We start from the raw sequence: 26,430 nt of genomic DNA on the forward strand, positions 1-26,430 counted from the left end.
CACACACACACACACACACACACACACTTAAGGCTCACTCAAACACAAGCACCGTTTATAAAACACACACACACAAACACACACACACACACACATACACAAACACACACAAACACACACAAACACACAAACACACACACACTCACAAACAAGCACTGTTTATAAACACACAAACACACACACACCACAAACACACACACACTTAAGGTTCACTCACAAACAAGCACTGTATATAAACACACACACACACACACACACACACACACACACACACACACACACACACACACACACACACACACACACGTACCTTGCCAAAGGAGCCTTGCCCCAGGACTTTGCGCAGCTCGAACTGTCGCGGGTCGGCCTTCTCTGATCCCTCCTTCACATGGTGAGTGATACTGATCTCCTTAATTGGCACGTCATCCTGAAACACACACACACACAAGTAGCAACACTATCAGTCAAAATCAAATCATATCAATCAATCAATCAATCAATCAATCGATGGCCATTGGCTGGTAACTTTTATTTGGACCATTACACTGGTTGACTGAAAGAAAATCAAAATGTCATTTCAAATGTCAAACATTTGCTGGTTTTTATCTTCTCAAATGTGAGAATTTGCTGCTTTTCTTTGTCATATATAATAGTTTTATGAAATATCTGAGTTTTGGTTTTCATGGACAGACAGATCAAGCAGTATGAACCAAACACTTCAGGCTGTGGGACGTCTGACTGTGTGTTTTTCCAGCACTGTTTGACATTTCATAGACTAAACGAATAAATGATAGGGAAAACGATGCCGCCTCAAATGACACATTTTAGTACCTGGTAATATTCAGGCCACCGCGCACTGTTTGGTCACAGTTAGGGTTTGGCGATACGACGATACACTCAGTGAAATTATCTCTGATCTTTGCAGGCAAGTTTGCAGATCAATAAGCAGGTCTAATTTATGGTGATGTTGGATTTACGGGATTCTTGCACTTTAGATTAGTCTGGTATATAAACCCAAAACAGACATTCTTATCTACAGTAGTTGCAGTATCTTATTCATAAACCATTTCTCAACTTAATTTCCACAAAACAGTTACTATATCATGATGTGTATCAATATCACAACGTAAAAGTACATATAGTGCGAGAAAAGATTTTGTCTACATTACCTACAGGTTTTAGTTTTAATAGAAAATTGAGTTTGACATAAAGATATAATCTGCTCTTAGCTCACACTGTCAACGCTTCACTTAGCACTAGATTCGACACAGGAACCAGCAGTGAAAAAAATAACGGGTGACATAGTGTCTGTGCAGAAAATATTTGGCTAGAAAAGCTGATGGCGTTGTCATTACTATTTATCATTACATGACAGTGAAAGTTGCATTTTTATGGCCAAAAGTAGGTGGAAACCTGGAAATTACACCCATATGCGATTGTTGAACATATGATTCTGACGCCATGGGTAATCATCTGCTGCTGAAACACACTCCACTCCTCTGGCTTTCAGGCTTTCCACCAGATGTCGGAACCAGTCGGCGTTCCAGTCCATCTTTAAAAGGTGTTGGTTGGGGTTCAGGTCAGGGCTCTGTGCGGGATTGTCAAGTTCTTCCACCCCAAACTGGGAAAAACCATTTCTTCATGGAGCTGGCTTTGTGCACGGGGGTACTGACATCTTTAAACAGGAAAGGACCTTCCCCAAACTGTTGCCAAAAAGTTGGGAGAAAACTACTGACTGTGTGTTTCCCGACCTTTTTTGGCAACTGACAGCTTTAAAATGAGGCCACGTGTACTTGTGACCTCTTACAACAGGTTACATATGTGTATGGCATTTGACCCTGCTTTTAGGAGCCTGAATAGATGGAATTATCCCCTAATTTATGAGTAAAAAGCAAAGATTAAAGGAACATGTACGGTATAAACAAAAGAGGCTTTTCTTCTGCAATCAGGGGCAAGGCAGACAACTTCCTGGAGCCCCTAACTAAGAGGGGGCTACTAATAGCTCTATAAAGTGCTGTGCACTTTAGATGTCTAGATTCTTATCCATCACCCAGTACCATCAGGGAGGCGACTGATCGGTCCCAAATTCATTCTGCAGCAAGACAACAAGCCCAAGCGTGCAGCCAGAGTCATAAAGAACTATCTTCAGAGACAAGGAAAACAAGGAGTCCTGAAGCAGATGGTCTGGCCCCCCGAAGAGCCCTGATCTCAGCATATTTTTTTCAGTGTGGTAGTAAAACTTTTACTTAAGTAAAAGATCTGAACACTTCTTATATTACTACCAACATCCTCAGTTAGAGCCCCATGCCCGAGTTTGCCTAGTGACCCACAAAATAACTAAATCTGCCACTGTCGCTTTCCCATCCTGTTGATCATCTGGTGACCCTTGAAGGGATGCCGAACCCCTGGTTGGTAAACACTGGTCCAATATATAATTTTTCTGTTTTTTTTTTTTTTGAAAGCCTCGGAAATGTAGTACATAAAACAGCAGGTAACCCCAACAACATCCATCAGCGTGAGCATGTCTGAAGGTGGATTTTTTTTCCCTCTTTTGTCCAGACCTCTTCAAATCTCAGTGAATCACACAACAGGTTGAGCAGGGTTCTCGAATGGTCGTCATCAGCACAGTGGGAAATTACAACACAAACACACACACACACACACACACGAGAAAATGGGAAACGCAGACACAGTTGTCATGGAGCCACCCCCGATACCTGCTTCCCGCTGTAGCTGAGTGACTAATGATTCCATACTGTGTGAGTCTGTGTTTGTGCAATCAGTGACACCATCCCTCCTTCAATCGTTAACTCTTTCGGAGGCTTCCTAATGTTTTTGTTTCTCCAGAAAATGAGGCAATAAACCAAACAAGTGAACAGGTAAAAACATCCACACTGCATTTCCACTGTTCAACATCCTGTCCCCGCTTTTTGTCTCAACTCTCTTTCTCTGTCTCTCTCTGTCCACCCCTTCCTCTTACTTCCCTTGCTTCCCTCTCCTCCTGCTCCTCTCTTTGTACCTGCAGTTCCCAGGTGTTGGCTGCTGGGTGTCCCGGTGTACTGTGGGTCCTGTAGTCCCGGCTGCGGCTGAGGTTCTGCGGCGCTAACATGCTCCTGTCCGTCGACTGCGAGGCGACAGGTTGGAGCCGGCGCCAGCTTCTGCTCGCCCTTGGCACTTCTTCCTCTCTCTCTCTCCCTGTGTCTCTGTTTCTATCTCTCTCTTCCTCAGAGGAATCTTTGCCTCCCTCCCTCCTTTCCTCCCTCATTCCCTCCTGCTTTCTCACTATTTCCATCTTTATTTGAACCCTTCTCACCTCTCCTCTCTGTGTCTCTCTCTCTTCTTTCTCATGGGTAAAGGTTGTAGACTGGAGTGGGAGGGGGTGTAGCCAGATGTGCAGTAGTGGAGGAAGTATTCAGATACAGTATTTTACTTAAAGTACCAAAACCTAACTAGTAAGTAAAAGTCCTGCATTACAGTATTATAGTCCTGCAAGTACAGAAGTATATGCATGCACGGCAAATTAAACTGAATTTACGTAGCGCTTTCGTAAAAAATTAAAAATTATACTTCACAATTATTTGCATGTCTTGCTCAGGGATACTTTGCTTTTTGTGGACAGTCGGGAAGCGCAGCGGATTTAAATGAAAATTTTGCCAATTTTAAACTGTATCTTATTTGGGCAAAGGTCTTGGATTAAAATGTTTGTGTTTCTCAAAATTAGGTATGAAAATGAATTGTTTTGATACCAAAATGAAAGCTCAGGTACTGCTGCAGTTAAATTGTTTGTGTTTCTTCAAATATCATGTTTGAAAAAAAGATTCTCAGAATTGCTGCAGATAAACATTCTGTCAATACACAAAATTATCTCAAGTCTAATCTCGGGTGTCATATCTGCACTAGTATTGAACGATCTCAGCCACACGAACGCATACAAACATGCAATTTACACTGCATGTCATCAAGTACAGAACATCACAACACCGTATGTAAATGAGATTCACCACCCAGGCCGAGCTGATCGCAGAGGAAGCCTCTGAATGCAGCTCAGCGCCGACAGCCGCAAACAGCTGATAAGCGAACGAAAGCAGAGTTCAGACGCTGCTGACTGTCTGTGAAAATAGATTGAGAAATGTTTGAAAAGCTGCATAGTTTAGGACTGTTGACATTTCAAATATACGTTTGTTTTTGTGTGCGAGTGTGTGTGTGAGTGTGTGTGTTTCTGTGTGTGTGAGTCAGAACACAGATGGAGGATCAGAGCTGAAGCGACAGGATGCTCATGTCGCACCTCTTGCATCACAGGATTAAAACTGCAAACCCTGCACCTGTGCTCTGAACACAAACACACACAAACACACACACTTTACCTGCTTCCCTAACCTGCTATTGACCCTGTTTATTTCCATCTCAATTGTGTGGTACTGAAACGCACAAACAGAAAAAAGACACAAAAACACACACAGCTTCCACCTCACTCTTCCCCTGACTTATTAAAGTATATTTTTTGTCTCGCCCACCCAGGCAAGGTCGTTAGCACAATGTCCACGCACACAAGGAGAAAAATAAAATTTAAGCAGCCAAAGAAGTTGTCGTGTTGAATCCCTGGTTTTGAGCTTCGGATTGGTCAATTAAAAAAAAAAACAAACAAACGAAAAAACTGGTCTTTTGTGAGTAATGAGGAGAATAAGGTCAGTAAGGTCTGTTTAATGCTCCACAACAGCTTCTAAATAAACCTTGAGGTGATTTTTTTTTTTGTCTGCTAAGGCTGCGACAAACGATTCTTTCCATCATCAAATGAATTTTGCGAATATTTTCTAAATGTATCGTTTCTTCGTCTTACTTTCATCCAACCCACAGTGTGAAACCGGAAGATAACGGGCCAGAACTAATTAGGCAGCTTTAAAGTTTATGTCAGACATTCCTCTGGACCTATGACTTCCTTCTTTTTAAGCAATGCACACTGCTGAGTGTGATGTAATGAGGCCCTACGCAGCCAAGTTGCGATAACATCAGATGAGACAGTGAAGAAGAAGTAGATCTATTTCAGTAGCAGCTGTAAGTTCAGTCACTTTTTCAAAGTATGTTAATCTTTTTAAAAATCAACTTCTTAGTCTGTTTCTTTAAAATCCCCTATAAGGTCGTAAAATAAGTGGAAATATCCTCCCCCCTGATATCTTCACCGACAAGTCGAATTACTAAAACAAACCAGCATAATCGGCTCATAAACAGTAGGGCTAACAGGTTTCCACTGAGCTGTCAGTAACACAGCTGGAGAGGATGTGGCACAGCAGCCCCGCAACTCTTTACATCATCTGTCCACCATCAGATCTAATTAAAGAGGTCTCATGAGCGGAGTGAATCAGCACGATGCTGTTGTAGTGCTCTGCGCACAGCAACAACAGACCTCCCCGACGGACACATTACAGCAGTCGTATCAAATTAACGTAAACTCTGCACACGTCTTTAACCTTCGGCCAGACGGGGGAAACCGACACCGGTGCGGCGCATGCGTCTGGCTGCGGGTAGAATTTCTTGTTATGCACAATGAAGAATTTAAATGTGTAATAGTCAGTGAGGGCTGGGACAGAGGCAGTGTATTTAGTCATATTTAGGTGGACATAAGGCTGTTTATTAAAAGCTTCATTATTGATTAATCTGTTGCTTATTTTTTCCATCAACCAATTAATTGTTGAGGCTAAAAAAATGCCCTTTACAATTTTCCAAGTCCAATGTGACAAATTCAAACGTCTTGTTTTGTCTTACCAACAGCCCAAAACCCAAAGGTATTCTCACATTTGAAAAAAATCGATCACAATTAATTAATCAGTGAAATCAGTCACCTACAAAATACAATCACATTATTTGGGTATATAGAAAATCACTGTAGATGACGTGGGCTCTACAGGGAGAGAAAGAGTTCAAGTAAGTAAATATTTTAATATATATTCACGTTAGGAGGACTGGTCCAGAGAATCCTGATATGCGATTTTTTTTCCCAGTACCAACCAGTCCATTCCAGTGCAGCAGTGTCTGTTTAATGGTAAATGTCAAAGGTATTCGGAGCCGATGTTAGGACACGTCAGTGTTAGAGAGCATGAGGGCGGCGGTAACATGAACCCCCCCACTCATAACACACACTCATACACACACACACACGTTTGTAATGTCACATATGCATTACATATGACATGAAATTTGGACAGAGCTTGTTGTACTTTTGTATGATTCCAATGCAGCCCCCAGATGTTAAAAACATCATTAAATTTGCTGTTTCTCCCGCAAAAGAAAAAAAAAATAAGAAAAATAAAAATAAACTCAAAACTGAAAAAACAGGAACCGTTCACCTCTGCTGGAAAACCCATCAGAATGTACCACCGTTTCCACCGGTGTGTCAGCTGAGTCTCCACTGACATTAATCCAAACTCAAAGGTGGCGGGAATGTCCTTTAAATGAGAGCTTAGCGTAAAGTCAAATACAGCAGAAGGTCATGTCAAATATCAAACAGCTCCAACCTTTACAGCCACCAGGAGCCCAAAACCTAAAGTATATTTACCTCCTTATCTCCTAATTATGTTGTATATATTGAAGAAACTGTTGCTTTAAGTCGAAAAAGATAAATACATATTCTTTGTATTTAATTAATCCTACACTGTAAAAAAATCATATAGGAATTTAACTGAAGCAAGTCATTTTTCTCTCATTAACTTAATGCAAATATTCAACTTAAAATTTCTAATTTTTTATTTTCAGACCACTTCAGAACTTATAAACATGAATTGTTCTAACTTGTTCTAATTTTTTTTAAAGAACCAAAACCAGCATACTGACAGACTGTCTTGTCAGATGAAGAACATATTCATGAAGGAAAAGCGGGTGTGTGTCTTTATTGCATTTGAAGACAAGACATGATTGTTTCTTTTTATAATAGCGAAACCAGTGCTAACCACGATGAAGCTGGGTTTTGATTCAGCCCCAACGCCCGTACACTTTCAGTATGACAAAGTCACGGGGTGGGCAGCCTCACACGTTGCCTCTGTGCTGCCGCTGGTACAAAGCGGATTCGACAGCTGTTCTACTGTTTCTGCTCTTTGAACTGTGAAAACGGACAAAGACAAACTTTACTCAGCAGGCCAAAAATAGTTATGGATGCTCAAGGTCAAACGACGACAAACAGGAGTTCAATAAATTTAAATCAAATAAACCAGACAGTGGTTTACACAACTCACAGTTTTAATTAAGCTGAACTAGATCTGCAAGTTCAAACGACTACCAAAGCAGTAGTACCGATATGTTCTAGTTCCCTTGTTACATGCCAGGTGCGGACCTCTAAATGTGTCAGGTACTTCAAATTCTCCAGTTTTTGGTGTCGCGCTACTTTCACACAGGAGTACAGGACACACTAACGCGATATGCCAGTGGTGTGTTCAAGTGTGTTTCCCTTAATCCGAACCTAAGCTTAGGTGGTTAGGGTTTATCACACTGCACGCGAGTCAGTTTGTAACACACAGGACACACACAGGACTCGGGACTACTCACAGCCATACTGGGGTGTGCTGGTCCACAAAAGCCTAAAACTGTCCCCCTGTTTTTCCTGTTCAGCAGCCCCGGTCGATCCCAGTGGCCGCCATCAAAGGTCTGGGTCGGTCGCCGCAGAAGGCGTCGGAGCGACTTCAGCCGACTCCTCAGCGCTCTGACGAGGCCGGCGACGGTGCACACGCACGCCGGCTTGGCGTCGGCCGCGCAGTTTGTCATCATGAACTGAACCGAGAGCACCGGAGCCAGCAAACGAGTTGGACTGGGACAGGCAAACAAGCCTTTATGTGAGCCAGTGTGAGGGGATACCCAGAGGAAGAGGAGGGGAGGAATTGGGGGGGGGAGGCCGATCCAAATTGGGATGGGATGTGGGATCTCCCCCCATTCCCCAACCCTGTCCTTCTCCACTAACACGCAGCTGTAACCTTCCACCCAGTCTTTCCATTAGTTTTCCTGGAGATCCCCGTATACAATGCACTCACATAACTCGCTGACCAATGACTAAATACCACAAGGAAACGAACGCCAACTCGCATTTTCCCACATTCACACTCCCCCATTCAACATTCAACATGCAAGTTTCAGTTTTAAAGTGTAAATGAGCCCCGAGACCCAATCTGTCAACTGAATGTGTGACAAACTCTTTAATTCATTTAAAAATTAGATTCATTTATTACTTCCCTCTCATACTCTACTCTCCTACCAGCCCGGGAGCTTAATCTTCTCACACACACACACACACACACACACACACACACACACACACACACACACACACACACACACACACACACTCAACTGTAGCTAAAAACACCATACTGAAATGTTTCCTTGGTAAAGAAGACTATTGATTTTAAGTCTGCGACTAACTAGAGCTGAAATTATTAGTCTATTAACCAGTTGGTCTATAACTAGTTTTTGTTTTCATCGTTTTTCAGCTTCTCACAGGATTTGCTGCTTTTCTTTGTCTTATTGGAAACTCAATATTCTTAGGTGTTTGACTCATGGTCAGACATTCGATGACATTACATTTGGCTTCAGGAATTTATACTTAAATTTTTTCCAATAAATCGACCAAATGTTTGCCGCACTAGTTGATTTACTTTAACTCTAATTGCACTAATCATTAAATTGACAGTGGGATTTTCTGCATACACTGGCAGTTCCAAACATTGATGATATAAAAAAAATTAATATATTATGACAACGATTTTACTAAAATTGTCCAGACAGACAGTAAGTGTAAAAAATGTCCTCTCCCTCTGACCCCCTAAATGTATACTAAACAGGCTGCTAAAAATTATTTTTTTTTTTATATTAAAATATGTTAATGTTCTTGATTATGTTATTAGGTTTTTAAAATAAAAAAAAAAAAAAAAAAAATTTTTCTTAAAAAAAAAAGACTCAAAACAATTATGATTATCAAAACAGTTGATAATTTTCTCTTGACCAAATGATTAATCAACTAATCTTTGCAGCTCTATATAATAATAAATATGTTTAATTAATAAACAAGGATAAAACTGATAAACTACATTTATTTGTTTGATCTTCCTCCTCTATTCCTCCTCTATTCTACCCCTGCAATGACCACACAAACACACACACACACACACACACACACACACACACACACACACACACACACACACACACACACACACACACACACACACACACACACACACAAGCATTCAGTGTACGTAAAACGGACAAACACAAGCTGACGCACCGGCGACAAACAGTGACGCACACATACATGCAAATCAAATATCCCCAAAACCCACAGCCAGAACACTGGAATACACACCAACGGTCCAACTCACTGCACAGACACACTGTGGACGCAGACACTCCCGACCCAAAATCCTCCACCTGTCACCCCCCCCCCCTCTCTCCATACACAAACACAATGTACACAATGCCAGTGCAGACCGTCTACAGGATGTGTGACATTTCTTGGATTACCTCCACCTGTTGTCGCCTTCCCCGAGTGTGCGCTGGTTTCCAACACGCAGCAGCGAAGGAAACACAAGGTGGACTGGGCCAAAAACAAACAGAACCTGACTGTTTTAGGAGAACTTACTTGTTAAAGCTCAACCAATCAGTATTTTTTACACTACCACTGAACTAAATGGCTACATGTTATATAAAATATACAGATGCAGACACAGAGCATCATCACCAACTCTGTCGTTCTACAAGCTTTAGCCTCTTTTTGCTCCTACTTTTAGTTTTACGGCACATTTGCTGTATGTCGCTGCATGGCTCATGTGTTAGGTGTATGATTTTACCATTATACTAACTTGTAACTTCATTTTTTAACATTTTATCACGAGCATCAGATTTTATTAGTGTCTTATCGCTGTTCTGTGTGTCTGCATGTGAAAGAAAATTGTTATAATCAGTATTGCTTAGCTGTGTTTTGTTGCTTTGTGTTGCTTGCACGGCTACATGTACTGAACATTGGATACTGTTGATGTATTATTGTTCTAATATTTTGCTGTTTCCTCTTGTGAATGCTTATTTTGCTGTTATTTCTGTCTTTATGGCGTCTTCTGTCTGTTAAGTTTTATCCATCACGTCGTTGGTTTCAGAACATCTGGCCAAAGGTCTGCAGCTGGAAATTAACCAGCTGGCTAACACTGGCACATACACAGAAAAGCTGATTGATGCGCGTTGACCTTATAAATAAATTAATTAAATGAAATTTTCTGGCAGCAGCGGGCAGCCGTTTTCAAAGAAACAGCTGTAAAGACCCTCTGTCCACGACCTGCTCAGCAGCACACAGCCGACAGACACAGTCAGAGACCAGCTGGTGAACATGGTGGAGCATTACGCAGCTAGAGAGACTGATATTTCCCTCAGGAGCTGGTGGAGACCAAAAACAGAGCTAAAATAGAGGGAATACTAGAATTATATTCATCAGGTGGACACAGACACCAGATCCGGATGAGTCTTCATTAATAACTAGTCAATTAGTCAACTTTTCCAACCAACAATCCCAAATATTAGCACGTTCCCGCTTCTCAAGTGTGAGGATTTGTTGCTGTTCTTGTCTTACGTGAGATTGAAAAGAATATCTTGAGGTGTTGGACAGTGGATCGGACAAAACAGATGATTTAAATATGTCACTTTCAGTTCTGGGAAAATATGATGTACATTTTTCACTATTTTCTGACATTTCATAGACTAAACAATTAATTGAATAATCAAGAAAATAAGCGCCAGATTAATCGATAATGAAAATAACCAGCTTTGTTCATTTTGTCATAAATTATATTATAAATTTAATCTCCTATACAAAACCAAAAGACATATCAGCCAGCATACCTTTTGCGATTACCCACCGTTTATGTTTACAACTTTCACCTGAGAAGTAGTCCTTTTGTAAATCTGTATCAGTGCTTGAGCTTGAAACGGAGCAATTGGCCATGACTGAGGTTACCGCAATAATGGACTGCAAGTGTCAGGGTGTGAGTGTGTGCCTGAAAGTGTGTGTGAGAGGAAGAGGGGAAATGAGTGAAAAGCGACGCCACATTTCCAGCATCACTTGGATATCCCTTATTAACTCGGCTAATAAAAATAGATGCAAGTGGGACTTTGGTAATAATACCAACCAGACTGTTCTAATGTATTTTTATCCCCAGTGTGTCTGTGTTTGCGTGCGTGTTCGCTGTGACACTGAAACTGCTGGTTGCTTATAAAGCCCGGTGATTATCATTAATAATCTGTATCACAACGATACCCTGACGAGATTGCTACCAGTCACCTGCAACACACTTTTACAGGTGTTTACAAACGGGGACCATTCAGCAGGTCACAGTTCAGTGGATCACTGCTGCTCACTAAAAGACACGTTCCCATGACTTGCGATCTTCTAATGGCGAACAACAAGACTAATGCCGCCTTGATTAAAGAAAAATGAGAGCCAGATTTAGGATGTTTAATTGGACAGGAACACTGTGAGAGCGAGGATTAGTCACTTTATTAATGACGATTCCCCGAACTGTTACAGATGCAAAACTTCTTCCATGTGACCTGGTGTTCGAAGTTAAAACTACGGCGGGATGACCTAGAGAATACACACGAAATAAAAAAAAAGGAATAAATGTGGAACCGCATTTATCACCATCCATAGAACTTCTTTGAGACTGTTCTAATCTTAAATTCATGAATCAATTCTGTAAGACAGCTGTAAAAAAATGTACAATGTCTCACTTTGCATTGCTAAAAAGGATCCCCCTACTCACTCACAAGGCGTAAATGAACTCACTACATACAACCCAAGAGGCACTCCCCACATATTTCAACAGACTAACATGCAAGTTTGGAATAACTTTTTAGAACAGTAGATGGGCAGACGGTACCAAACCTCCACTAATAAATGACTAATTTTATTTATACTTCTGTTTTTGTCTCAGTCTTTTATTTATTTTTTATTGTTATGATTATGGGTTTTGCTTATAGTCTATTCTTTAATTGCAATTATTAATAATTAATATTTAATTATTATTATTATTATATTATCATTATCCTTTTTGTCATTTTTACTGATATTTGTGTTTTCTCCATTCTTATTTACTATTATTGTTATCATTGCTGTTTTATTTTACTTTTTTTTATTTTTAATGAAATTGTAACTCTTGTGTTTCCTTTAAGTTTATCAACAAAATGTAAAACTCAATAAAGTAAACATAAAAAAAAACTGCTGGTGATCTAAAGCTTTTTCTGTTGCTGCTCTCAGTGCGAGTCACTCTGGGTAAGAGCATCAACTGAACGCCTCAAATGTCAATGTAAATGTAAGTGTGTGTGTGTGTGTGTGTGTGTGTGTGTGTGTGTGTGTGTGTGTGTGTGTGTGTGTGTGTGTGTGTGTGTGTTTGTGTGTGTGTAAAGCCTCTCCATGGCAGCAGCTATCACGGATTGAGTGAGCAGGATTCCATTCCAGACAATCTGTACCCCCTGAGCCCGTTGCGCAATCAAATTAACAGGCCGGATGGACACCAAACACACACAGACACACACACACACACACACACACACACAAGCTTGGGATTTGTCAGGTTAGAGGCATAAAGTGCATTTCCACTGGCCTTGACTGAGGCTCAAATAACCCACACAGGGACAGATGGCTATCAGTCACCTGTCAGAGATCACAGAGTCAGTTCAGCAGTAAAATGTTTTCATAGAAGTATTTTAAACGTCGGTGTAGATTGAAGGGGACGTGTCCCTAACAATGTCAAGGCGCTGCTGAGTTGTCCCTCACAGTATTTTCACCAGTCTCAAAACATCATTTTGCAGAGTAAAGAAAAAAATGTCTGTAAAAATGACACAAATGTCTACAAAAACTGTCCCTACCAAAGTTAACGCCCTTGATTTTATCGTGACACTGCCAAACTTTTCAATCTCTCGACACAAAAGCTAAATAATCAAGTTCATGAGTTAACGTGGTTCCTGTGAGCAGCGACAGCCACCACAACCGAACAGAGGAAGAGAGCTCCACCTACAGAAGCTCGAACTGCATCGACAGAAAATCCAAAGGAAGAAGACGTCACAGCGCGGGACTACTCTGTTTAATTGACAGGTGCTCTCTGGGAAGTGTAGTGCAGCGATAGACGGCGATTATCACTGATGAGGAAACAGAAAGAGCGACACGGATCCTGCAGACTCCAACGCTAAGAGAAAATGTAAAACAACCAAACAATATTTTCAAGAACGAGCAGAAACGTTGGGCCAGGGTGATCAGGGCCTGTATTTCTTTTTATCAAACTTGTAAGAATCACACTACAGAAGTCTCTACAGAACCAACTTAGGAGTAAAAAAAGTTCTTTGCCACTCGTGCACGATGGGTGGAAACGAGACAAATGTGGATGCAGAGAGAAAGAATGAAACAACCAATGCCAGAGAAAATAAAGACGTGGAAGAAAGAGGATGTAAGAGGGTAAGTGATGAAAGGATATGATCTGCAGCAGAGGCCCAACTTTATAGTACAGAGAGAGGGGGAGAGCGCATTAAGAATGGATGAGGAGGAGCAGAGGGAGGACATCATCATTAATTCAGGAGCTGGCAAGACAAGAGCCTCAATCACTGCTCTGCGCACGAGCGCGCGCACACACGCACACAGTCTCGGTAGCAGCAGATGACGGAGTGTGTGTCCTTTCCCTCCCTCTGCTGTTAACTGATCTACAGAGAACTACACAGAGCTAACGAGGCTGAAGGGATGCTTTAGTAGATTGAGATCAAATTGAGGGGGAGATGATTCCTGGAGTGGCGAGGAAATAAAGACAACGTTAGATGGTCGTGAAAGAGGGAAAAAAAAAAAATCAACTACAACTCCAAAGCAGAGCTGCACTCAGCTGCCACTTTATTAGGTACCACTGTACAATCAGTACAACAACGGTCCTGCCATAAACTCTATCTTTTCAAAGCCCATAATGTTCAGTTTTTGTTGACATTGACAGAAGTGTGTGAAGTACAGTTACAGCTGGTGTTGCACTGGACTGCATTATTTTTGAGAGGCATCTCTCATTTTTTGCCCTCCATATTTACATTCATGAGGGGGGGCAGAGTATTAGAAATATGTTTTTCACTGTTTTTGTAATCAGCAGATGAACCCTTAGTTGCAGCCTTAAATAAAACAGCTGCAGTAATTAATAATTACAGTGGGAAAATACTTCCAGAACTAGCGGTGCAACTCTTTGAGTGCATTTCCATCCACTGGTTATTATGTGCATTTTCAGTTTAAGTTAAAAAAAACCTGAAACAAAAACTCGAAATATCCAATTCTACAAAGTAAATGAAAACAGATTTAGTGAATAAAATGATGGTGGGCGTACACGAAGCATGTGACTCAAACATTTACCTTCTTCACGGCAATACATGAAAGAAAAATAAACCTCATATTTCCATCGTGTTTTCTAAATTGTTTTCCATCATTGACCGCTCTTTTAGTTACGTCATCTCGCTGCGCCCTCTTCTTCTGAAACGGTTTAATGTCGCACAGCTGGAGAATTCGCTCCACCGGCTGCTCATCGACCAGCTGTAGCGGATGGGGAGATGCATCAATCTGCATTTTCTTTTACTGATTTTCTTAAAATTCACGCGACAGAGAGAAAGAGAGAGGGCGAGAGACACCAACTATTACTGAGAATCAGAGAGAGAGAGAGAGAGAGGTGGTGGGACAACTCCGAGTTGGAAAAAACTTTGTCACCATGCCAACCCGGTTACCATGGCAATCTGTCCATAACACTTCCCTGTGATCTGTTGGACAGTACATCCACTGTCTGTATTTTCCTTCCAGTCCATTCTCTCACTCTCTCTCTCCAACTTCCTCTCATTTTCTCCCTCGCTCCACCTCTCTCTATCTACTCCCCCCGTCTCTCCCCTAATTAGAGCAAATCAAAGTTCTTCATCTGTCGCCAGTCGAGCCTCTCTGATCACAACGAGGGAACCTCTTAATTACATCTCACTCACAAGCCCTCGCTGCACTACAGGGAAAATGAATGAATGATCACACGCTCCTCTCCCTTGACGCCCCATTTTAATTCATCATCGAGCCTGACTGCTGCGGAAAAAAATCACGTCGCTCCTCCCCGGAGTCATAACTCAGTCAGATCCAAAAACCCAGACAAATCACGCACACAATCGCCGGAATCGGCACACTTCACTCTTTCCAGCAATGGCACTACCTGAAAGGTCCGTCACGGATCAATTCACAAAAAACTGTTCATCAGCTGATGGACCAAACAGGCAAAAAAAACCCAGTAGAATCTGCACACTTACTTTGCCACCCAGAACAGACCGGACGAGATACTCTTACGTATCACGCACGTTTTTGCCTCCTAATCACCACGGCCGGACATTTCAATCGGTATTGCCGGTGATTGTTGTTGGTCCATCCAGGGGCGCAGCGTAAACAGTAACTGCTCGAAGCTAATGCAGCATGACTCTTCATGGTGCATCAGCTGAAATGTAAACAATTAAATCAAACAAGGCTCAGACGTAGCCCACAGCTGTCTCATTGACTCCGTTTCTGTCTACACCACCCAGAGCATGACGGGAGCCCTGGTGGCGAGCACACGAAGCATTTTCATCCCAAATGAAAAACTGGAAAAAGCCCTAACCCTAATCCCATACATCAGTGCAGTAACACTATGTAGGATTTTCATGGACACCTAGTGAATACATAAGAACATGTAATATATATGATGAGAGATAAGATCCTTGCACTTTCAGTCACTGTGGTTATTTTCAAAGCAAAATGCACTTCCTTAAAAAATAAATAGACAAATAAATAATAATAATAATAACAATGCGGGTAAAATGCACTGCAGTGTATATAACTGAGACCTTAAAAATATAGTGTCTCCCTACTTTTAAAGCAGTCTGGCAGTCCAGCAACATAATAAATCCTTAAAAACTTCGGCTCCAAATTCACCTCAGTGGACTTTAAAAATAGTCCTTTGTTTATATTTAGGGAGACCACCCTCACAAGCTGGGTGGGTGTTAGAGGGTCCACAGCACTAAGGCTCAGGGCGGCTCATCAACTGGGCCACTTCATGTGGAATAAACACCTCCACAGTCAGGAAAATTACTACATTTTTATGAAATAAAACTCAATGTTGAGGAACAGAGAGTCCTGTAAGTAACGAGTGTGTCTATTGTTAGGGCTGTCATCTTGGGCTATAAATACCAATAATAAGTTAACGATTCTTTCGCTGTCGATCGACTAATCAACTAATCGTTGCATCTGTATATAATTTTCTGTTTATGGATTAAGGTTTTCAGCTCTTCCGTCATCTAGTAACAGGATCAGGAGTAGCGTCAGGATCCAGAATGGGTTACCACCTCATCTAAACAACTTCCTGGGGGAAACCTTGAATTTTAACAATTTCAGACTGCATAACATTTGCTTTGTTTCATTAAAACTGTCCCTGAACATTTACAGCCCCACGTACATGCAAACTCATGTATGTAATTTATATACTAAAAACAACAACAGCAAAAATAGCTGAGGGTTCAGACGGTTAAAACAAGATTATTTTACTGTTGCCAAAGCAAAGTGTCATGTCTGCTCACAACACCCTGCTAGACCTGAAACACACACACACCCACACACCCACGCACACACGCACGCACACACGCACCCACGCACGCACGCACGCACGCACACACCAAAAACAATGTGAGCAGACTGAGACTATCGGAATGCCAAAGACTCCGTAAGAATCACAACCACTGAAACAAACGCAGACAGCCAGCAAAATTAAATCTGTATCAACAGTTTGTAACGTGTGTGTGTGTGTGTATGTGTGTCCGTGCGGGCGCGTGTTTTACCTGGAATTGCCTGTTCATAACGTGAAATAAAAGCGTCTTCATTGCGCTCCTCTCCTGTCACAGTGCCGCTCAGACTGATTAACTGACGAACTTGTTACAACACAGAGCGCAGAGGGAAGCACACACAAACCACACACACACACACACACACACACACACACACACACACAGGAAGGCCCTCCAGCTGTTCATCGTGGCGATTAAAGCATGTCCTGTCATTGTTTCCCTGGCAACAACATCTGCACAGGAAGGCACACATCTGTCCTTGGAGGCCCCCTGCCAGCCATACACACACGGGCGCACGCGCGCGTACACGCACGCACACACACATGCACTCAATGTCACTAGGTCTGTGCAAGGACAAGAAGGAAGGCTGTGGACATGACAAACTTTAAATCGTCAACATCGTCTTTGTTTGTGTTTGTGTGAAGTTTCTTATTATAAGTCAGTTAAGACCTCGTGAGCAACGACAGTGTGATTTCCCACAGGTCAGTTAATGCATCGTCTGTCTCATCAACACAACACGTTTATAATATGTGACAGACAGGACACAGTCAGGAGAGGAGAGGAGAGGAAATAAAAGAGAGGGGAGACCAGAGAAAAATAATGAAAAAGAAAGGAAAAGAAAGGAGAGAAAACGAACGGAAATGAAAGCAAAGGAAAAGCAAAGGAAAGGAAAGAAAAGGAAAGTCAGGGCAAGGAAGGAAGGAAAGAAATGGATGGAAAGAAGACAGGAGAAGAGAGGAAAAATGAAAAGTGAAGAGGAACAGAAAAGAAAGGAAAGGAAAGAAAATAAGACAGGAAAGGAAAAGAAAGGAAAGGAAAGAATAAGAAAAAGGAGGAAAAACAAAAGGAGATGGAGGAGGAAAAGAAAATAGAAAAGAAAAGAAAAGAAAAGAAAAGAAAGGAAAAGAGGAAAGAGGAGGACAGGACAGGAAAGAAAACAAAAGGCCACGACAGATCAAAGGGAGGGTAGGTAAAAGGATGTGAACATGTGAGTGCCGAATGTGAGACGAGGGGGAAGATCAGGGAGCTTCTGACATGAAATTCCTCAGGAGACAGAGACGAGGAGGAGGATGAAGAGGAGGAGGAGGAGGAGGAGGAGGGATGGAAATGAGACTGGACGTTGGTTTCGAGTTTCTGTGTCAAATTCCAGCTTGGTCTGACATTTGAGTGGGGGGGTCTTTCTCAGTCTCTCCTTTTTCTCCTGCATCTTCCTCTCAGTGAACATATAGAGAAGCTCCCCATCACTCCCTCTCTCCTCCTCCTCCTCCTCTTTCTTTCCTCCCCGATGATCTCTGTCTTTACCGCTGGTATGACTTAAGATATTGGGTAAATGTTCTTTCTGTTTAAATATTACTTCCAGCTCGAATTTCTTTTTTCTCATTGCTGCATGATGGCTGCATCTTTCCTCATCGCTTCCTGTCGAGCCCACAACGGGATGTTGATTTTAAAATAAACCAGGCAAATCACACACAAGCTAATCTGTCCTTCATCGCTGCAATCTACCCTATCTGGGTGTTCTGATTTCCTGTTTTTGTTGCCACTGACTTGCTGAGTAAAAAACCACAACAAGTGTCAGAACTTAAAAGTAGACAAAAGTTATTTTGGCATTCTGAACAAACATCTGCAAAAAACTTTTCAATCAACTCACATCGCTCGAGCTGTAAATATATTCTGAGGGCAGCTCGGAGATGTTATGCACAGGAAACCTGCACTCACTGAATTAGAGGTCACCAGTTGTTTCCAGAAAAAAAGTTGGCCTGAATAAATAAGCCTCAAATGTTTAAAATGCCTCTAATGTATAAAACGAGGAAAAACACTCACACCAGTTTTGTCTAATATGGGGTCTGGTGTTTTGATTTAGTTTTGGGAAAATAAGTAAATGAATGAATGGATGAATGAGTCACACTTTTGATAATCAAGTACCTGTATTTTGTTGTTTACACCTTACAAAACGTGCAATAAATTTTTTTTTTTGGCCACTTGGAGGCAGCGGAAACAAGTTGTGAACACAGCACTGACACATTTTCATCTTATCATAAGCTGATGTGGTGAACTTGTTATAAAACAGCTGCCTATTTCCACATCCAGCAGTTAGAGAATAACATTATCTTTCACTGGAGTGGTGTTAGTGTCCAGTTGATGAATCTAATTCCAGTACTCCCTCCCTTTTAGCTCTGTTTTTGCTCTCTACAAGCTCCTGAGGGAAACATCTGGCTCTTTCGCTGCTAAAAAAGCTCCACTGTGTTCACCAGCTGGTCCCTGACTGTGTGTGTCTGCTGTTTGCCGCTGAGCAGGTAGTGGGCAGTGGCTTTTTACAGCTGTTTCTCTGAAAGCGGCTGCCCGCTGCGGCCGAAAACAACGCTTTGAGAGTGGTGAGTGTGAACCAGAACCATACAGCTGTAAAGTTATGAGCTGAAACTCACTATAAAGAGAAACCACTCTAATATTAATGCTAATATTTTGGGCCATATTGCCTACATGGCATTTCTTTTGAAATTAAACTTAAACTTTTGTGTAGTACTGTATATCGGTATGTGTGCGTGTGTGTGTGTGTGTGTGTGCGTGTGTGTGTGTGTGTGTTGTTGCTCTGCGATCGTTCTGTTCCTGGGAGAGGACTGCGTTCAGGAAAACCGGCGCCGAGTTACACAGATTACATCATCACCCCACGACCTCACAATGGCAATACCCACAATGCCTTATTCACAATACAGACACACACACACACACACACACACACACACACACACATAGAAACACACCCACTGACCCTCCCCATTACCACAAAGGAATGTACCAACTGATCCTGACAGAAACTAAACTGGGAGGACACTTTCTCCTGCTTCCTCTTGCTCACTTATCATGTGCCTCTTCACTCCAATATACACAACACACACGTACACGTACACACACACACACACACACACACACACACACACACACACACACACACACACACACACACACACACACGTTCCCTCCCTCGTTTTGTGCCTCTTCCTATCAATCAATATTTCCTCTTTCTCTCTCTCTGTATCCATCAATATCCACCAGCGTGGGTGGGGCGGAGGTTTCCATTTTAGGTGTTTAGGCCAGAGTGCACACACTTCCCCCCTCACTCTCAAACACACACACACACACACACACACAAACACACACAGACACACAACGATGACCACAAAGGGAGACAAATAACCGTTAAATGCCGAACCCAAACACTGAAATATCTCCTTTTATAAAATATGAACTAACAAAATATCCCAAACTGAGCTCTTTTCTTTCCTGCCCTTTTGTTTGTCTGGATAGACCAGTAACACACACACACACACACACACACACACACACACACACACACACACACACACAAACACAAACTCAGACCCACACACACAGACACACACAGAGTCTACCACTTATTGTTCCACATTCAGAGGTTATGACCATTTAAACCATAAATGGACGAGTTGTTTCCAAGGAATGTCTCATCTATCAGGTCACACAGATACACACACACACACACACACACACACACACACACACACACACACACACCTGAGCATGAATAGAGTATAGTGCCATGTGTTTTTGTGTGTGGGCGTTTAAAAGACGCCAGAGAAAGTCTGTCCAGATGGCCAGAGAAGATTAAACACCATCTGCCAGCAAGTGCTACATACACAGCCAGCACACACACATGCCCGTGCACACACACTTACACACGGGAGGTCGTACGATGATTTATGAAATCTGAAAAATGACTTCTCTAATAAGGAAATTCATCACATTTTTGGCATTTGTGATCAAGGCCTTTTTCTTGGGGAATAATGAATAATTTAGTCTTCCTTTAGTAATCTGTCAGAGAAAATAGGCTGAAAGGGGGAAATGAGGGTCCACATGTTGTGTCAGACTTCATTACTCTGTGTGTTTGTTGCAGCTGCAGTGTGTGTGCGTGTGTGTGTCTGTGTGCGAGTGTGTCCGCGCACTCGAGTGTATGTGTGAGAGTATTTACCACCGACTTTATATGACATTAGCCCGCTGCAGCTAGCGCACTCAGTCAGGCCAAGTATCCAGCCTGTGTGTGATGGATCTTATGTAGAATAGTTGAGCATGGGGGGGGGGGCACGACTCAGGACGACTCAGGGGTTTAAGACCATTACCATGTAGTTGTAATGTCCCTGGTTTGAGTCTAACAAAACTAACGAACACAGGATGCTTTCTCTGTTCTTTTCCTCTTTTCTTGCTTCCGGACTTTTTCGGGTCGACCAGAAACCGCGACCAGGGGCTTCGTCCAGATGTTCAGGTCCTCCTACTGCTGTTTCACCCCCTGAGCTGAAGTCAAAGAGACGACTCAGTCGGGCTTAAACACCCATCACAGAACAGGAGCTGTAAAGATCTATGACATCTATGAGTTCAACCAAGCAAAATAGGGGCACGAACCCTCCACACACCCGTCTCTGGTTCGGTCTTTTGACCTGGAACAACCCGACAGCTGCTCAGTGAACACTGTTACGCTGAAACGGTCAATTAATTTATTAGTAAATTCATTTCTTAGTCAATAATCAGAAAAAGATCATCAAATATTTTTATCATTTAGGTAATTTGCCAAGCAAAATGCCAAACATTCTATGATCGCAGCCTCACGAATGTGAGGATTTGCTGCTGGGGGGGGGGGGTGTCTCAAAAACTGATCAACAACCACTAACATTTTTAAGCTACAATATACGATGAAAGAAACTCATTCAATCCAATTTATATGTAATGTCTAATGTGTGCAGATCTGGTCACTGCGCCTGACTTTATGAAAAAGGCCTGTGACATGATTGATTGGGGCACACGCGGGATATCTTTCATTTACCCCGGCTCATGAGCTGCTTTTGCTTTTATACAAAAGCAAAAAGGACTTTTAACCATCTGTCCAAGAAAGCCAACAATGATCTGCAATGACATTGACGGATATTAAAGTTTGTGGTCAGCGTCAGAGCTCTCCCACAGTGAATCAGTGACCTCATCCTAGGCCCAAACATGATACACACACACACACACACACACACACACACACACACACACACACACACACACAGCTGAGCAGCAGCAGATGGCAGCAGATGTTACGTGGTCCCTCAGAGAGCAGCGATGTTCCTAACAATGTCTGGAAACAATTTTCTGCCTTGCTGGGGGCATCAGTAAGCGTGTGTGTGTGTGTGTGAGTGTGTGTGTGTGTGTGTGTGTGTGTGTGTGTGTGTGTGTGTGTGTGTGTGTGTGTGTGTGTGTGTGTGTGTGTGTGTGTGTGTGTGTGTGTACGTGCGTGCGTGTGCTACCGATTCAACAATGAGCACTTTAGTCGGTATGTGAAGTGAATGTGTTACCTTCTTTTAGTCATATCTGAACTAGTTATTGACTCAGCACACTCGAATGTAAGTGTTTGTGTGTGTGTGTGTGTGAGTGTGTGTGAGTGAAAGATTTGATCATGACTGAGTGAGTCTATGAATGAGTGTGTGTGTGTGTGTGTGTGTGTGTGTGTGTGTGTGTGTGTGTGTGTGTGTGTGTGTGTGTGTGTGTCTGTGTGTGCGCGCACGCATACGCTCTTGTACTATAATTGTGAGGACCATGAAGTACGGTGGGGACGAGACAAAAATTTGAATAAACATTTACAACATTTTTAATTTGACCTATTGTATTGTAGCTTGATAAAACATTATGAAATCATAACTAATGATTATTTTCATTATTGATTAATTTACCCATTATAAAATGTCAGGAAACAGTGGAAAATGCCTGCTATAAACCAGGAGATCCACTGATATTCAACACATTTAAGAGTAAAATTACTCCAACAAGGTACAGACTTCCACCTCTGTCCTTTGTGCTTAAAAAATGACTGGAACTGCTATAATTTGAATAATAGTATAACAGTTGTGAATGATTTTCTAGACGACCATTGCAGCTTTAGTTAAGTGAACGCATTTTGTCAATGAGGGTCCTCGCAAGTATCCAAGTACTTGTGTCGGTTTCACGCCGCAGACTTTAGCAACGTGACACAGACAGAAAGCTGCCTCATTGCCCCATAACCTGAGACAACACACAAACACACACACACACACACACACACACACACACACACACACACACACACACACAAACACACACACACACACTACATACAAACACACAGAAGTTTCACACTCAGTTAAGCCAGTGGAACAGTCTAACTCACTCATTAACGGGATTATAATATATTCATCCTCACATCCTTGTGACATTCATACCGTCTAGCTTCTAGAGGTTGTGTGTGTCTCTTTCTTTGTGTGTGTGTGCGTGTGTGTCTTTCTGCGTGTGTGTGTGTGTGCGTGCTGCGGACTCTGGAGAGTGAGGTAATGAGTGCTCAGCTCTTCACAGACAGGCGATCCATAAGCCATCTCCTCTGCATTTAAAAATCGATGCGTGCAGCTGCCCTGCCTGCCTGCCGCCAACACACACTCACACACACACACAAACACACACGCACGCACGCACACACAGACACACACTAGGAAGACTAGGAACTAGGAAGACCCTCAAGTAAGATCAAAGTCAGATTCTGTTTTATTCAAGTGAGCTGCATGGTAGGCTCTTCACCAGTGATTCACAACCATCATGGCTTTTAACCCTTCAGCATGAAGCAACACCTGTTCACGTCCCCTTGTGTGCAGGAATTACCATTTTGTGCTTTCTGTTTCAGCATCAGTTTGCCTCCTCCCCTCTCTTAGAGCAAAAGAAATATAAATGTCTTCATTGTCGGTCGTGGGCTTAAAACTTTTACTCTGAATTAGTCATTTGTGCAGACTAATTAACGAATTGAGAGCAATAATAACTGAATCGTGTGCACAAATTAGCGTGTTCTGCACTCCACAGACATAACTTTGTGTAATAAAGATACATTTATAATGCATTTCTTCCCTCGGGAGGCCTCTCGGTTGCAAACTGCCTGCTCCAATCCAATGATATTTTCCATCTTGTACTATGTCAAACAAGCAGCGTCTTTTTTAACTTTTCGTCTCTTTAATGTGTCTATGATATTTTTAATGCTTTTGAAAAGACTTTATCAGCTGTTTGTTTATGTGACTTACTTTCCTTTAGCCTTATTTTCTAATCTCTTAATGTTTGACACTGATGAGGTTAAAGTCCAGCGTTGAGGACTTTATCGTTGTAACCCTGATAAAGTCTGATATGTTGTACTATTTTGGCAGATGTATTTGAGTGTTGTCAATAAACCTACACGTAAAAACCAGACTGGGAAGTGCCTCATTTATTGCTGCAAATTCCCACCATAACTGTTCCTGTCTGTTTGATAATATACCATGAAATACACCGGCCTATTAATAAGTAAATATAAAAATAATAAATAATATAGAATAATGGTATCAAAGCCAATTTAAACCTCTTATTTACAGTTGGATACATGAAAACAGAACAACTCCAGGAACAAGCTCCTTGTTTAAAAGATACTGTTCACTGCATCCCAGTTTTCTGTGTCAGTATGATGCAAATGTTATCATTAATATTCAAAGCAACTTTCCCCACAGTCAGTCGGTTCAGCTCCGGTACAGATGAAACCCTCATCATAATAAACTAGCGCTGTGGCTGCTGCTCTCTCCTCAGTTAAAGAAGAAAGAACTGGTCTTGAGATAAGCTGGTGGACAGACACAAGGCAGCTGCAGTTTTTAATCAAAGTAAACCCGGACGCATTTCCCCTGACTGTGATTAGCTAAACCAAAGTTGACAAATCCATCAGCTTGGATAAAAATTGTTATTTTGGTTCAGATTCCTGTCGGTCGGGGCAGAGCTCAGTCTGCCAGAGATTTCAGGGCGTCAGACCTGTCCAGAGCGCTGACTGCTCTCGTTGAAAATGAACTGTACAGGCGGACTAAGCAGATCAGCGTGGACGTGAGGCTGAGTCATCATACTCCTAGCTCTGACTGGGAGCGCAAAGGTCACTTATTTTATCTGGAGAATGCTGTGAAGGTATTCTGGGAGATCTCGTACATCAGTAGCTGTCGTCACAATTACATAGTACGTGTCATTTCATTAGAGGTTCTGAGCTGTCCTATGCGCAGACAGTACAGTCCACGGCCACCATTACCACTCAATGCAATGCGGAAAGAAAATAGAGAAGCAACTCACAGCTGCAAAATAAAAACTGACTGTCATGGTGGTGAGACGGCTCTAGAGAGATCTTGGAAAACAGAAATCCAGTATCAAATCTTAAATTAACATTTTGTCTTCTCTTCTTTAATTGGCAGTGGTCCTATACCGTATATCACAGTTTATTTGTCGTTTTACAGCAAAAATATTGCACAATTTCCTGTTAACGTACAACGATTTCTCGTTAGCAACTGCATACACAGTATACCCTGATTAGTATATAGTACAAACAGTTTAGAATTGGTACTTTTATATATATTACCTTGTTTATGTTATATGCTATTTATAGCTTTATTTTATTTCATCTTTTGTCTCTGCGTGTCCATTTTTCTTTCTTATGTGTAAGTCGTTTTTGACAGAATAAAACCAATCTAAACTGGTATGTGGCATGAATTTCACACACACACATCATGTGGGACTGCTCCAAATCCTTAATAACACTGTAGAGTGTAAGATGTAGTGTCATGGCAGTTGGTATGCAGAAAAATAGATCCTGCACCATTTCATACTAACAGAAAATGATGCAAGGCGTGTGGTAATAGCCGTTATGGCAACTTGCCAGTTCAGAATTAGTGTGAAACTGCAGAACTACTGACGTCAGTTCTCAAACCCCACCAATGTGTGAAGTAAAACTCAAATGTTAAATGTTACTGAACAAAAGAAAATAAAAAAGCATAATAGTGAAATAATACAAACACAAAATGTAGCCCAGGCACAATTATTGGCTCCCTTCACTAATAATTGTTTGCAAAACCTTTGGCAGCAATGGCAGCTTCTAAACGTTTCTTGTAGCCAACTAGAGGCTTCTTGCACCTGTCTGCTGGTAGTTTCTGCCACTCTTCCACTGCTAAGCTCTTTAAGTCTGCAGATTTCAGCAATCTACAAAGGTTTTCAATGGGATTTAGGGTCAGGACTCATTGCCGGCCAGTTTAAAACAGCCCATCTTTTCCTTTTCAACCATTCTTTTGTGCTGCTGGATGTGTGCTTTGGGTGGCTGTGCTGCACAAGACCCAAGACCTTCGCCTCAAAACCAGTTTTCTGACACTGGGTGACACACAAAATGCCTCAGTAGTCTTCTGATTTCCTCCAGCAAAGCAGCCCCACAGCATGATAGAACCTCCACCACGTTTCACTACAAGCAGGGTGCTCTTTTCCTTATGGGCTTCATTCTGTCGCCTATAAACAACCTGATGAAGTGCATTCCCAAAGAGCTCTACTTTGGTTTCATCTGTCTGTAGAACATTATCCCAGAAAGACTGTGGCTTATCTATGAAAGTTTTTGCAAACATTAGTCTTTCCTTTTTTGCCTTTCTTTCAACAGAGGTGTCCTCCTTGGCCTTCACCCTTGGAGCCCTGCCTGATTTAGTATGCGGTGTATGGTAC

General features: G+C 42.0%; 1 protein-coding gene across 2 annotated transcripts in view; it reads right to left on the minus strand.

The window, feature by feature from the left end:
- rps6ka3b (ribosomal protein S6 kinase, polypeptide 3b) overlaps positions 1-26,430 on the minus strand; it is a 50,789-nt gene that overhangs the window by 14,607 nt on the left and 9,752 nt on the right. Inside the window, exons 1-2 of one of the 2 annotated variants that reach the window (XM_040127151.1) lie at positions 16,867-16,931; positions 311-427 (exon numbers count right to left, since the gene is read on the minus strand). In XM_040127151.1, coding sequence (XP_039983085.1) covers positions 311-427; positions 16,867-16,908 — 159 coding nt within the window. In that variant the 5' untranslated portion in view covers positions 16,909-16,931. Of the gene's footprint in view, positions 1-310; positions 428-16,866; positions 16,932-26,430 lie in introns of those variants that run through there. The other variant, XM_040127150.1, reaches the window with a different exon arrangement.

The sequence above is a fragment of the Xiphias gladius genome, chromosome 5 (genome assembly GCF_016859285.1).
Source record: "Xiphias gladius isolate SHS-SW01 ecotype Sanya breed wild chromosome 5, ASM1685928v1, whole genome shotgun sequence".
Taxonomy (NCBI): domain Eukaryota; kingdom Metazoa; phylum Chordata; class Actinopteri; order Istiophoriformes; family Xiphiidae; genus Xiphias; species Xiphias gladius.